Source organism: Lepisma saccharinum, chromosome 2 (genome assembly GCF_977018435.1).
Source record: "Lepisma saccharinum chromosome 2, izLepSacc3.1, whole genome shotgun sequence".
Lineage (NCBI taxonomy): Eukaryota > Metazoa > Arthropoda > Insecta > Zygentoma > Lepismatidae > Lepisma > Lepisma saccharinum.
In genome coordinates, this window is record NC_139230.1 from 178,034,545 (window position 1) to 178,049,722 (window position 15,178).

Below are 15,178 nucleotides of genomic sequence, written 5' to 3' on the forward strand. Positions count from 1 at the left end.
CTTCCGAACAGGCAGACCCTATGACATGGCCAACAACCTCTACTTCCCCCCACTCTTGAAGGTCTGGATGAGAACAGGCCTTTTTTCAGCCCTTATCTCCATGTTTACAGCCACACTGCAGGGTTTCTCTTGAGTTATCAAGATTCTTCCGAGTGCCCAGTGGCATGCTGTAGGAGGGGTTGGTGAGGGTCATAATCCCTGCTTAGGCTCAATATAAAAATAAGATAGTCAAACGTAGAAAAAGATGGCAAAATGGGGAATGATTACTACAAGAAAGTACATGTAATCCTCCCTTTCGAAAATCCTGGGCACGCCACTGCGAATGTCTGCTATTTCCACTTGTTAAGAGGAAAACATATATTGAACGATATAATCATATTTAATAATTCTCATAATCATATTTAATCATTCTCATTGTATGGGATACAATTATGTATTTTGTAGTCGTAAGATCTGTAGTATGAGCTTTTATATTGAATTGGCAATGACCTTGTCATTTCTCCCAGAGAAATATTGTCCGTACCCCCCCCCCCTCCCCCCCGTTGAAAGATCGACCCTGACGTTTGGCAAATCTTGTGATGACTATGTGAAGATGTCACGCTTCGCCACTGCATATTTAGTACACTTCGCAACATCTTATTTGACCGCCCTGAAAAATTTCAAAGTCCGGAATTCGTAAATTTGGCAGCATAGCGCTTCAGAGCCAACTAAGAGTGCCCAACTTTGCAACATTTCTTCTTCCTGAATGAATACGCTCGTGATTGTTTTTTTTCATTCTTTCACATTCCATAAAGTAAAGATACCCTAAAGCAGTAATAAAATATATGAGTAGACAAAAAAAATGTTAAGTAGAAATGCGAATGTTGAAAATATTTCAAGATTCTTCGTTCTGAATTTGAAAATAGGAAAATGTATGTGCATTGTGAAACACTGAACAGGTTCTCATCCACCTGGAAAGAATTGCGGTCACATTTGAATGTAAGAAGGCAAATTTATGATGATTTTATGCGAAATGTTTAGTAAAGATACCTTGCACAACACCAAACGATTCTGCAAAGTGTGTCTTTTTCTTGGTTCTTGGGGAAAAATGGTTCGAAACTCCGGCACAATGTCGCTTCAATTGAGATTAACGTATTTTACTGAGCTTTCTGATAGCAATCTTCTGGAGTAGTTGGTAAGATGACAGCACTTTCATTTTTTTACTGTTTTCGTCAAGATCGAAACATCATAGGTTCAAATCCCACCCTTTCCTTATTATTTTTTCCTTTTTACTTACCGAGTACGAAGTGTTCTAATAACGTAATATAATATTATATGATATTACTGTAAATATTTATGCGATGCATGCTCAGTGGCGGCGATTGGGTTTCAAAACTGATGGGGCAAGGTGGGGGATGCAGGAGGGGGGAGGGCAAGAACAGTTTCTTTCCCTTGGTAGATAAAGTTTAGCATAGTGCTGGGTCATCTGCCCCTCCACACTCCATAATCGTGGCCTCTGTGCATGCCTCAAGTAATGCTTCTACTAATGTTTTTAATCTTTCAGTGATAGGCAGGATTTTGGGAAATACTTTTCCTTTCATTCAGCTGTTATAAGTTAACACATATTAAGAACTTACATGTCAACTTTCTGCATCCGGAAATGCTGGACATAAATCGCATAAATATCAATGGAAATATCCAAGAAATGTAGATAAGCATTCTCGTCCAAAGCCGTTTACTTCCCGAAAAAGATTTTGCAAGGAAGTTGGGTTTGAACCCATGACCTTCCATTCCATAAGCAAACGATCCCCCTACACCACACGGTTCACGTTATTTTATGCACTCGGTTCGGATTCCACTTTAAACTGTAGGTCCAGTCCCGATTAGCCTTACTATGCATAAAGTTGACTTAAAACACCAAATCAACCAATTCATCTCCTTTCAGAGTTGGCCTCTATGATACTGTAGTCGGCCAGCATCCGAAAATACAGTTCTGCTTCGCGTATACCAGAGTGTAATTGCATTTAATATTGTGACTAATTTTACTTTAAAACTACAGATTAAAGAGATAATAGTGTCCAGAAAAAGAACCTCAAAGTAGATCTTCACACAAAGTATTTTAATCCATTGCCAAACATTTCAGTTAAGAATAACATTATGCTTTTCCATTGACCGTATTTTCGATTCATGGTGAATTTGCTAAAAGGATCACGTCAAGAAATCTAAATATGTAAGTTTTACTAGTAAATGCATTTAAAATGCACGAAACAACAGGGGAGGGGAAAAAAATAAACCTAAAAAATAAGTAAAAATGCAACAAAAATTGTTAAAAATACTGACAAATAAACTAAAAGCCAAAAAAGGCCGAAAAATGCAACAAAAAGAAAATGTAAAAGAGAAAGTGTTTTCCGGCTCTAACTGAAGGGAAACGGACATGATATCAGGTTTAGCATTGTTTTTAAGGGTCAGAAAAAAGTTGATTTTTCATCAACTTCCGGACCCTAATTAGTAATTATGACCATTGAAAAAGTTGGAGGTATCTTACTTAAAATGTTCTTGCTGAGGGATCGTATCGTCCCATATCTCCACTTCATAATAAAGAATAACATCAAGTTCATATTTCGAAAATGACTTGGAGTTTTCCACCACGAAAATATGTTTTTCATAGTTTGAAGTTCGTTAGTATTATCTTTCACGGTTTCCATTGTTTTAATTTCACACATATTTTATATTTCATACGTTCCTCTCTCTTTTCATACAGTCTTTGGAAAAAAGCTGAAGATTCTTGTCAAACGGAGTCTGGTTCAAATGACTCCTTTTCGGTCTCCTGTTCCTACTTTTAACAAACAACAAAATACTTCCTAACTAAACGATTGCTTGTTTAAAACACGGAATTTTTACACAATTTACAAAATATGACAAAACACCAATAGACATGTTCATCATTTTTCCCTTTCAGCGTTTCTCGATTTTATCTGAATTCGTTTCCTCATGAAAATTGCCATGAGGAAATTATAGATATGACATTATGTGTGAATTGGTTTCTTCAAACTGGTAGCAAATTTTAACATGACCTACCTGGAGAAGAGGTAGCGTGCTTGATTCTTACGAGGGAGGTCGTAGGTTCGATTCTCCATCTAGGCAGGATTTTTTTCAGGAGTATATCGTTGGGTGTAAAGTTTATCCACCATGCTAAGAAGTTAACATTGGTCTCTGTATTTCACGAGAGGAAAGGAAATAGTAAGAGAAAGTTATTTCGATGATAGGAGGAAGTCACATGCCATGTGGAATGCGCAGAATCAAGTTACATAGAGCTAAGTCTGTAATGGTGGTTTCGAATATTGCAAAGTTAGTGCGGAAAGTTTGTTATATCTGATACTCGTACTTTCTGTTCAAAGAAGACAAACAATTTAGATACAAAGCATAGAGGAATTAACGATGATTATGAGATTTTGAATTTTTTGTTTGTCACTCACTATATAAATACTTATTAGTAGTTTCTTATCGAATTGGCCTTCGTCGCAATAACAATTTATTTATGTTAATAAGTGATTTACTATTAGTTGGTAAGATGGTGGTGAGGGGATTGACAACAGTCATTACGAAGGAACGGACATAAAATTACCAATCTTAGCAATTTGAACTCATTAAACGCTCTCCTTCGTTACAGTACTGCACTAGATCACTACTTAACATAACTGTATATCTTTTTTTAGTATATCGAAATCAAATAATCAATATTTTAGGTGTCAGTGAAGAACAAACAATACATAACTTAAATAACATTACATTTTGCATCCTGAATACATATATGTGATTTGTGAATTAATCATGATGTGTGTGTTAACACAACATGTGAACAATAACTAAAAAGAAAAGTTTTAACTTTAAATCCTGGAAATCTGCAACTTCTAAGGGGAAATATGCGCAGAAGGGACGTCCCTCAAGTGTGCATCGGATTCATTTTTTAAATATTCTAATATCAATGGTATCTGTTAAGCAAACAAAAAAAAAAAAAGAAAAAAAAGATAGAGGATAGGGTGGGATTTGAACCCGCGACCTTTCACGCTTGATGAAAAATAAGGATATCAGAGGCTAACCAACTGCTCTACGTTAACTTAATGACGTTATACTCTTAAAAACATGTTGACGTGTATGAAGACTCCCACCTTCCTGTGTTTCAAGCACATTTTCTCGACAAGTCGTGTAATATATATGTTTTTCAGAACTGTTCAATATTATGCAATGTATTGTAAATAAAATGTCGCATAAAATCCTCACAAATTTGCTTCTTTCTGCACAAACTTGATGGCAATTTCCTCCAGGTGGAGAAAAACTCTATTCAGTGTTTCAAACCCCCCAAATTTCAAGTCGAGCAAGCAGAATCGTAAATATCCTTCAAGGTTCTTTTTCCAATTTATTATATCTGTTTGATTGTGTATTATAATAGCGGTTTATAGTTTCTAAGTTCATGGAAAGTGTTAAATTGAAAACCTATCACCGCAGTGTTTATCGTCTAGAGGAAAGACCTACTCAAAGTTGGCTACTCTCACTTGGAGCTGAAGTGCAATGTTGCTAAGTTTACGATTTCAGGACTTAGAATTCTTTCGAGGCGGTCAACTAAGATGTTGTGAAGTGTACATAAACCAGGTCTTTCGTCAAACAACATCCTAAATACAAGTAACAAATCAAACAGTTGATTCTTTTCATCTTCATCTAGTATTTCAGCTTGCATAGCTTTTAAGATCATCTACACTTGCAACGGTTATTTCCTCTTTTGACTTTTGTGTTACATTAGGACAACTACTCTCTGCCTCTTCAATCGCATCAAAAGTTGGACAAGATATGGGTAATAATATAACTATCCTTTCACTTTGTTTGGTGTGTAACAATAAAGAATTTTCCTTGAAGTTTACAAGAGCCTCTACATTATACAAAGAAATCTAAACCTAAAAGAATTTCTACTGTCAAATTTTTGATGACAACAAACTGAACTAGTATATTCAGTTTCTATATCCACACAAGATTTGCCAAGTACATACTTTCTGTTTTCTTTTTCCAGAATAGTCAACCAAAATAATATCTTCTATTGGCTCTAATTTAGGTGACATCACTAGTAATACTTTTCCATTTGTTCTCTGACATCAAAGAAATTTCGCTCCCAGTATCCACTAAGCATTTACTCTCTATCCCATTAATATTTGCAAAGAGAGAAGTTGTATTCTTGACCTTGTTTCTGAGGCAACTACTATTGACAACAATGGTCGTGTCAGAGAGCAGTATCAGGTGTGCCCAACATCTGGTTATGTTATTCAGTCAGTGTCCAGATGATAGAAAAGATTTGAAATTTATCATAAAAAAGGTTTTCATACAATAAATTTCAAATCTTTTCTTTCATTTGGACATTGATTGAATAACACAGACAGTTGTCGCGCACACCTGATACATAGCATACTTTTTTTTTAAATGAATATGTCATAATAAACCTTATAAATTGTCTGTAATGTGTAAAAATTCATTGTTCTTTTATCAATTCAGTAAATACCAACAGAGACCGTCGATATACATTGAAAACTTTTTGCAAGCAACTCCATAGATGTATTTTATCCATGTTCGTTTTCACTTCATACAAAAACTTTTTGACACCTTGGTAACATTTTCCCCATACTGAATGTTCATGAACAGCATGATTTTCTAGTTTAATGTTTAAGAAATATTCACATACACAAACTTAATACCCAGTTGAAGATTCATGTCTCTATAACTATTTGTACAAAAGTTATGAATGTTCAATGTCTTGGTTGCTGGACTTTTTGGACATCCTGTAGAAGAAATCCCAAATATGTGTCTTTTTGTTGCTACCCATGTAAAATTACTTAGCTAATTGCAAAATATGATGTTACGAACCTCTAAACTCTTAACTAACACTGCAACTGAAATGGGTTAGCCTCATTTGGTAAAAAGCCAAAATTTCAATTCCCCCCCCAAAAAACCTGGCTTTTTATTAAAAAAAAAAACATCCATTCAAAAAAGCCGGCTTTTTTTGCAACTCTAGGCTGAACAGATACTGATGCCGATGTATCGCTATCAGAAAGTATTGTTTCGAATTTACCGGTATATACCTGCTGATACTTTTCCGGTATTTTGGTCTTTCATGGACTCCGCAAAAATGCAGTGTGACACTTTCGCAGTGTAGTTATCCTGGAAATTATTCAAAATTTGAAGTTTCTTTTTATTATTCTATTTATTTATAGTCTTGTGTGAAAAAAAACAACCTAATTTTGTGATAATATAATATATAATTTAATATTGGATGTAATTCTCAAATATTTTAAAGTAAAAATCTTGGTAAATTGATGCATATAATACACACTAATACATATTAATTAATCTATACTTTGAACAACTTTTAATTATTATAATTTTCAAGCAACAGTATCTGTATTGGTGGAATCAGTGAGGGTATTGCCATCGGTATCGGTTCAAAGTAGTATCGGCTCAGCCCTAATGATGAACAATCTCTACCATTAATAATAACATTATGAAACATTGTCACAATTTTAACAAATCCTGTATCATAATTAATTTGTTTATTTTGGGTGATGAATGGTGAAGAATGTGCCCTCTGGGCATGTAAAACACTCATTGTTATTTCTGCCCTGTTACGATTAAATTTGTCACCTCCTGAGATATAGTAGATTGCATGTTTCAAATACAGATATTCTTTGATGTAGATTGTTAGTACAACAGAATATAGGAAACATTATTTTGTATCACAACACACATATTATTTTGCAGTCTTGCAACGCATCGGGCATGTGCCAATTTGCAACATGTAGATGTTAGTGGTTGTATTTTCATCGGTGATGCAGTAGTATTCCACCTGACTGCTTGCTGGTCTTCCGTACCTAATGCTGGAAACAACACTTCTACTTCAGAAACATCTGATAGTTCAGACGATGAACAGGAAGTTGGTGATAATGGATGGGAGCAGGTACAAGAAGTAAAAGATTCATCTCCACGAATGGGTAAGAGTTCCACACGTAATAATAAAAGAGATGTCAGTGGTGTGAAATATTTAAACTTCTCAGGGTGCAGTGCACTTACTAATCATAGTCTTGACCTGTTAAGCAAGACAGAGAAAGTTACCTCTCATGTTGAGGAGTTAGATCTTAGTGGTTGCTTTCTTATGACAGGTGGTGCACTTAAAGAGTTGGTAGCTAAATGTACGAAACTTAAACCAGAGAAATTATGGTATTGTAATTCAATTACAGATGGACCGCATGCTAAGGATGCTAATGGCTGTGACAATATTCATTCTGGTAAGCGAGCTTGTTGCATTGTGTCATCAGTGTAGCATGCTTGTATAGAACATCATTTTGTGTTACTGTTCATTCCATGATGTACACTCACCTTGGTAGTGTGAAATACATATATTTTTTAAATGATTAACCAGTAGTGATATATTGTTTCATGTCTTTAAAAGATTAAGAGGGGTGGGGGGAGAATTGTTGTCCTTAACATAGTAATTGATATTGTTTGTTGTTTACTGATTTGTTGATTATTACTATTGTAAAGAAATACAAGAGTTCACAAATATCTTTATTAGCATTGCTTCCTTATCTTGTGCTTATTTTGGGAAGCTGGAATTTATGTATTTTCTGTAGCATTTAAATTTCTTCTGTTGGGAATATGTGCTTACGAACAATAAGGCTAAATACTAAGTCCATATTTTATTATTTTCAGTATGTCTAGTAATAACTTGAGGAAAGATGATTTTTCATATTTTATGTTGGAATATTTGTAACAGATAATTATTAGAGTTCGAACAAGGCACTGCTGAACACTACATACAAGCAATGCTATTATTTTGTTCAGTATTAACTTTTCCGCTGATAAAACACAACACAAAAAACACCAATCAGGGTGAAGCTGAATTTATGTTGCGTGATTGCAATGTGATCCATAGGTACTAAGCAGTATCCTGATGTAGTAATGTTTTACTTTTAGACACACATTGTATGGCAGTATGACTGCACATTTCTCAGTCTTTTATAACTTTTGGGCATTCCTTCAGATTATATAATTTTATTACCACTGAGAATAAACAGGGTCTGCTTCGGAGTTCTGTTTGCTATGGGCTACATGCAGCATCAAATATTGCTGCAGCATTTGTAGTTCTTGATTGTTGACATCTTCAGGCAATTATGTGGATTACCCAAGGCTATTTCCCACCAAGCTAATATATAATTGCTAGTGTTTTAGCCCAATAAATTTTATCTTCATAAACTCTAGTACAAGGGTGATATAAAGTATAAGTTACACCCTACTAGTGTAAATCAAGAAACCTGTATGGACATGCAACAGAATACAAGAAAATACAGAAACCTTCCATTGCTTTTCCACACATTTACATCGTTTTTGTACTGGCTTGTATGATTGTGATTTTAGATGTTTGTCCCTCAAATGATAGAAATCTGCTCCGTGGTGAACTTTCCGAGAGCCAAGAAGCCCACTGTGAATGCTGTTTTGATTATCCTGATTGTGGATGATTGCATGCCCTGCTTGTTGAATTTTCCACCTTATGTGCAATTCCTGTGAAGTCAGTCAACCCCCATCACTGTTTTCTGGTATCAGCATAGATATAAGTCCTTGCCATTCCACATCAATAAGATCTGTGCAACCACATTGAAACTGCTGGATGTGGCATTTTTATTTGCTTCATACACCAGTGCTACAACAATATGAATCTCTGAACAATTCAGTTTTTTCAATGTAGAATCCTAGTTCCTCTTACATCAAGCTCAGAGTAAAATCCCAGCTTACAATTTTCCATTCTTGTAATCTTGTGTTACCACACCAATGTGGGGAACTCACCAGGGAACTGTTGATGTGAACTCCATTCCATGCATGTGCTTCCCTTACTGCACAATCCTACCAAAAGATGGCAACAGGTGTAAATTATATTTTGAATCAACCTCATGGCATCTGTGATGCGAGAGGTCATGTTATATCAAGTGTTGACCCAGATAGATGAACAGTCTAAGAATAATAATATATCAAAAAGAATAGGGTTTTCTGTGCACTTACTTTGTAGATATACAGCTGTAAGTAACTCTTGAATTGCATTGATAAGACAGAAAGATCAATCAATCAATAAATAAATATATATAACATATATATACACACACACACGAGGGATGATCGAAAAAAAAAGGTTAAAAAGACTATTATGGCGTATGTGTTAGACATAGCTGGAAGATCAACATACCTGATGATAGAGGGCACTCAACACTAGTCCTCGATGTAATCACCTTTTTTGTTCAAGCACTTGTCACAACAGTAGATGAGGTTTTCCATACCGGTTGCACAGAAATCCACATCAAGTTCTCGTAGCCACCGTGAGGCAGCGGTTTTGACATCATCACATGTCAGATAATGGTGGCCAGCCATGTTCTGCTTTAGAGCAGGGAAAAGGTGAAAGTCACTGGGGGCTAGGTCAGGGCTGTAGGGGGTGCTTTAGTCGTTCCCAGCGTAAACGCTGAATAAACTCAACAGTTTTTTGTGCTGAACGGGGTCTCGCATTATCATCCAGAAGAATCACACCACGGTGGAGGAGACCAGGACGTTTTCTTCTGATGGCATCCCGCAACTTTAGAAGTGTCCTGCAATACCTTTTAGCATTCACGGTCTCTCCCTGTTCCAAATACTCGATCAATAGCACACCTGTTATGTCCCAGAATACAGTGCACAAAACTTTCCTGGACGAAGCAACCACTTTGAATTTCTTCCTCCATGGAGAAGATGCATGCTTTCATTCCATGGATGCCTGTTTCCTTGATGGAGTGAACAGATGCAATATTGTTTCATCACCATTCACTATCCGGTGAAGAAAATTGTTCCCCTCTGCTGCATAACGCTGCAGGATATTCAGCGACGTCACCATTCTGTTGGTCTTATGGTTCTCTGATAGTGACCGTGGCACCCATTTCACACATACTTTCCTATACTTAAGGACATTAATCACAATGTTCTGCACAACCCCAAATGGTAGTCCCAGCTCAGCTAATATTGAGCGTAATGTTCTTCTTCTGTCCTCACGAATACACTCATCCACACGAGCACAGTTCACATCAGTGGTTGAGGTACTGGGTCTACCGCTGTGTCCAGGGTTGTCATTAACAATACTGGTCCATCCTTCTTTGAAGGCACGACACCACTTTGCTACATGTTGCCTTGAAATTGCCCCCTCCCCATACACCTCCACAATCTGCTTATGAATGTCAGCAGGTGTAATGTTTTTGGCCCACAGGAACCGCACCACTGCCCTCACTTCTACTCTTGACCAATTTTCCAGATGAGTCACCGTTTTAAATGTCCGCTTCTTGGGTATACATGGTCAGAATCCGAAGTCCTCAAACCTGCAACAAGACAAACATGTTATTAATCTACACATAAATGTTTGTTACGTTACAGTGAATAAAACAAAAGTTATATGCTTTGTAACCTTTTTTTCCGATTGTCCCTCATATGAATATGCTAATATTTGATGCATATTTAAGATCAGTGAACACTTGTTTCTATGACCTTTCATGGTTCCTGGGATTATTACTTCATAGGGGGGATTATTCGAATTTGGACACATTTTGACCCACCCTCGACCTACATACACATGGAAAAATTGCATGCTAATTGTACTTAGGCCATTTTCGAACACCTCTCTTGGCAAAATTACACATTATATTAATTAAATAATAATTTATTTTAATAGTCAGGTGTCTTGTGCCTCAAGAGGATGCCCAAAGATGATGTTAAAAAATTACACAAACATGAAACCCATACATCGATTGGCCTAATATATCAGCTGTGTTCTGTAAAATTACACATTCTTTACAAAATAAAATATTTTCTGATATTCTGATAACAATAATACACAACAAGTGCAGTTACGAACACTGACTATTGTCAATTAAAAAAAAAGTAACCACGTATTGACCTAATATCTCACAGCAGCAAGTAGTACATGGCCAGTATTTTGCCCGGGATCCTACATGGTTTGGGGTTTGGTGAGAGGCACACCCAGCTGCTAACATGTCATGAAATGGGTTGCTAACAGCCCTAAACCTGGTCTTGTAACCTAACATTGTTCACCATTATTAAAATTGTAATTGTAATTGTGAAAAAAATTCATGTAAGTTTGTTAGGAGGGTTAAGTTTGGTGCTATCAGCACGTTTGAGAAATTGATTTTCACCTTGTAAGCAGGGGGATATGCTTCACATTAAACCCACATGGTTTACCCAGCAACTAAGGACTTGCTGACTGCATAAATGTATTTGGAGATACCAACCGTAAATGTCGTACCCCCAACAATGTCTAGTACAGTGCGGGGAATAGAATTTTAATGCAGTGACCAAAATAAGTGCAACAAATGAATTTTTGGGCTGATTTCCTTCATATTTTTTAGCTTTTCCCCCTAAATTTTCTCTCTCTCACTCACTCAAATATATTCATTCATTTCAAATGCAGCCAGTTCATTTGATTTTACTCTTTGCATATATCTTACATGTACATGCCTAATGATTCACATTTTGCAATGTCAAGAAATTAAATTACTGATGATATAACAAATATGTAAAAATAGGGAATGTTATTTTTTGGTAAGTATTATGAAATTTTTCACTTATGTTCATGATTATTGATAATTCCAGAAAGTGTGGAGACATAGTTATGCTAGTGCTTTACTAGGGCAAAATGTCAATACCCTTTTTGTTTTTCCTTCATGCTGTGTTTTATCATCAGAAAAGTTAAAACCAAGGAAGGCAGTGAATTATTGAAGACTTGATTTTGAATAATATTTCTGAGGTGTTGCTTATGATATGATAAGTTTTCTGAGAAGTTATCACATAGATATAACATCGCAGCTTAGAAACAATTATGCTCTCAAAGCAGAGGAAATCGAAACACAACATGGTAAAAATAACTCAAAAATTAACGTGCCTTAACAACAGAGGTGCTGGATAATTAGCAGGTTAGTGTGTTATCTAAAAGCAAATTACAAATTATCATATATCATACTAGTCCTGTCTAAGGAGTGTTAGAAGAATGTTGAAATTTAACAAGTATAACTGATGTATTAAAAGTAATCTTCTATCGTATGTATACTCTTACTGAAGTCTATACCAGTGTAGCATTCAATTGATGCCTTAAGTCCCTTTCAATTGTGGTGGCAAGCACTGTGGCTGCACTCCCGGCTTTTCCATTATATCAAATGGAGCCTTTCACATCAGTGTCTCCATTCACACAGCCAGCAGATTGTAGATTGCTAACATAGAGCCAAATCTGACATTGTCTATCAGTGTATGAATACCAGACATTGAGTATGGGCCTCCAATACATAACATGGAGAACATTATTACCAAAATATACAGGATTAGTAAGAAGTAGCAGATTTCAAAATGTTATTTCCAACAAACAATACATGACAGAAACATAATATGCACATCATTGGATAGATTAAGATTCAAAGTTTTGTTGTACGCCAGTTGGTTTCATTCATGCACTCACAATGACGTTTTTTTTTCTCATTACGGGTAAATGACGATGCCACAGGAAAAGTCATTTTGTGTGTTAAAATTTGCAAAGTGTGAATCCATTTTGCAAGTGCAATGTGAATTATGCCATATATTCAACAAACAGCTGCTTCGTCACAAGCAAATTTCAAACTTGGAACTTTCCTCTATCCAGTGATGTCTGGATTATGTTCCTGTTGTGTATGGTTTGTTGGAAATAACATTTTGACTAACCCGGCAGCTATATTTGAAAAGGAAATGTGAAAAATTTGATATACCTTCGTAGGTGAATAGAAAGGTTCAACAGCAGAGGAAAATCAAATTTAATAATTTAATTAATATAGTTAAATAATAATTATATTATTTTCAAGCAAGTGATGTAACATCCATTGGATAAAAAAAAAACTGCCTTTGAACATCACTTATTTGGAATTCATGGGGTTGTCCATATCTAAACAATGATTATGAAATGTGAATGGAAACAAAATATCACAGCTGAACAAATTCTGATGTAAGTGATATCGATATTCAAAAGTATTAGTTTGGAATTTAACCTAACCTGGCTTATGCTTTTCCCAAGTCCAGGTATTGTGCAGGTTCTGCAAAATACTGGCCATTATTGTTCTCATGAAATTACTTGGAAATTTGCAAAATTCACAATTTACATTATTAAGCTCATATTCACTGTATTGTAGGGAAGAAATGAATTTCTGGATTAAATTATTAGCTCATATGCATTTTAAATAAAATTGTGATATAGGTTCAATGAAATAATTGTATGTTAATATTTATAAATATTTGGAAAGTTTTAAATTGTTACCATATTCTAGTATCACTTTTTTTTAACATTTAATGTTCTCATTCTCAGTGGAAGTGCACATTTTTTGTGCACTACATTAAGTTCACTAACATTCTTAAAAAAAAAAAGCAACTAACTTCAAAAATTTCCTACAGATCCACATATAATTTATAAATTTGAACTTTCATGACCTCCTTAATATAGTGTGACCAAAATATTAGCTATTTTTGCCTTGTCATATGAACTGTCACATTTGGTACTGAAATATTTGGCGAAGCTCCAAATTATCTCTTAAACACACACCATGTTAAAGTGTGACTGATATTTGGTTACTGTACTAAACATACCTGGTAATCTAAGTTTTACCATTTATATTGGGTGTAAAATCATGAAACATAGGATGATTTGCTTTTTAGCCAATTTTGGTTTGGTGGTTATTTATGAAACCCATTTTTTTCTAATACCGAGAATATTTAGATAATTTTAAGCACCAATGGTTAAATATGAAGAATGGTTTTTACTTTGTAGTTGCAAATGATTTTTACTTTGTACTAGAATGTTGTACAATAACACAGAATTTATACATTTTTCACGGTTTATATTGTATACGAGTATTGTGCAAAATTACGTGTATGGAGAAGAATTCTACTTCTCTCCTTATCACTTGCTTTGTTCTTTTATCTGCACTCATTTAGGTTTTAAGTGATTAATAGTACATTTTGGCAATTATAAGTGTATTAGTCTTTCAATGATGGCTGTGAGTTGAAAAGTAATTTAGCATAGTTGTTAGAGCAATTAACCTGCATGTAAGGTGATGGTAAATTCACATGCACATATTTTATCAGTATCATGTGATGCATTAGTTAGCTTAAGAATTGAGTACTGTCTCCTCTTTTTTGTATGTTTAAAATTGAAACAGTACTTATGATTAGCATGTTGCAATAATCATTGCTTTGTATTTCTTAAACATTGCTGTTTTAAATAACAAGATATGTAGTTGTTCTTTGGGTTTGTAGTGATATTGTTTGATTTTGTAGATTTTCACACCTCTGTCAGAATTATCATTATTAAGGTGGAATATGATTCAATGTATCACAAGAACATATGTGAAAAATTACCTGGTACAAAGTTACTATAAAAGATGTAGACACTTTCAATGTATTATAGGAACCCAAGTATTATTAAAATAGTCAAAATACTTATACTGTATTATTGTATGGTATGTGTCTATAAGTTTGTGTGACTAACGTACAGATGTTAGCTCTTTATCACATGACAGATAACGATACAATAATTCAAATCTTTCCAAACACACCAGAGCATTTCCTTATCAATGCTCCCAACAGTTGTTGTGATGTGTTTTAGATTGTTTACCTTACAAGAAATGGAGGAACCAAAACTCACTCATATAACCCCGCAAGAAAAAATCACAAGTTGTCAGATTCAGACTTGTTGTTGGCTAATGTGCCAGTGCCAGTTCTGGTCTTTTGAGTGGCCAATTTGACATGAGACAGAGTATAATTCAGGTAATTTCAAACCTCCCTGTGCCAGTGACACATCTAAAAACGGAAGTTTGCTGTCTTCTTGTAGTTGAGGCAGTGGCCCCTCCCTAAGCATGTCAAAGTAATTCTTCCCAGTTAATGTGTTCTCATGAGAAAAGAATGGCCACTGCACATTTATGCTAGTACACGTAATTGCAAGTCTGTTTAATGGTTTTGGTTCTGTATAACATTCAAAGTGTTTATTTCTTTTGTAGTAACCCTGTATATGTAGACTGTGTATAATTATATCACCAGGTTAGGTTCTTTATTGTTTTCTCTAGAAAATGTA

The 15,178-nt window shown here is 35.1% G+C and overlaps 1 protein-coding gene across 1 annotated transcript in view; it reads left to right on the forward strand.

The window, feature by feature from the left end:
• LOC145984207 (F-box/LRR-repeat protein 5-like) overlaps positions 1-10,317 on the forward strand; it is a 92,817-nt gene extending 82,500 nt beyond the window's left edge. Inside the window, exon 7 of the mRNA XM_083117737.1 lies at positions 6,778-10,317. Within this exon, the coding sequence (XP_082973863.1) occupies positions 6,778-7,336 (559 nt within the window). The 3' untranslated portion in view covers positions 7,337-10,317. The remainder of the gene's footprint in view (positions 1-6,777) is intronic.
• Positions 10,318-15,178: the final 4,861 nt, after the last annotated feature.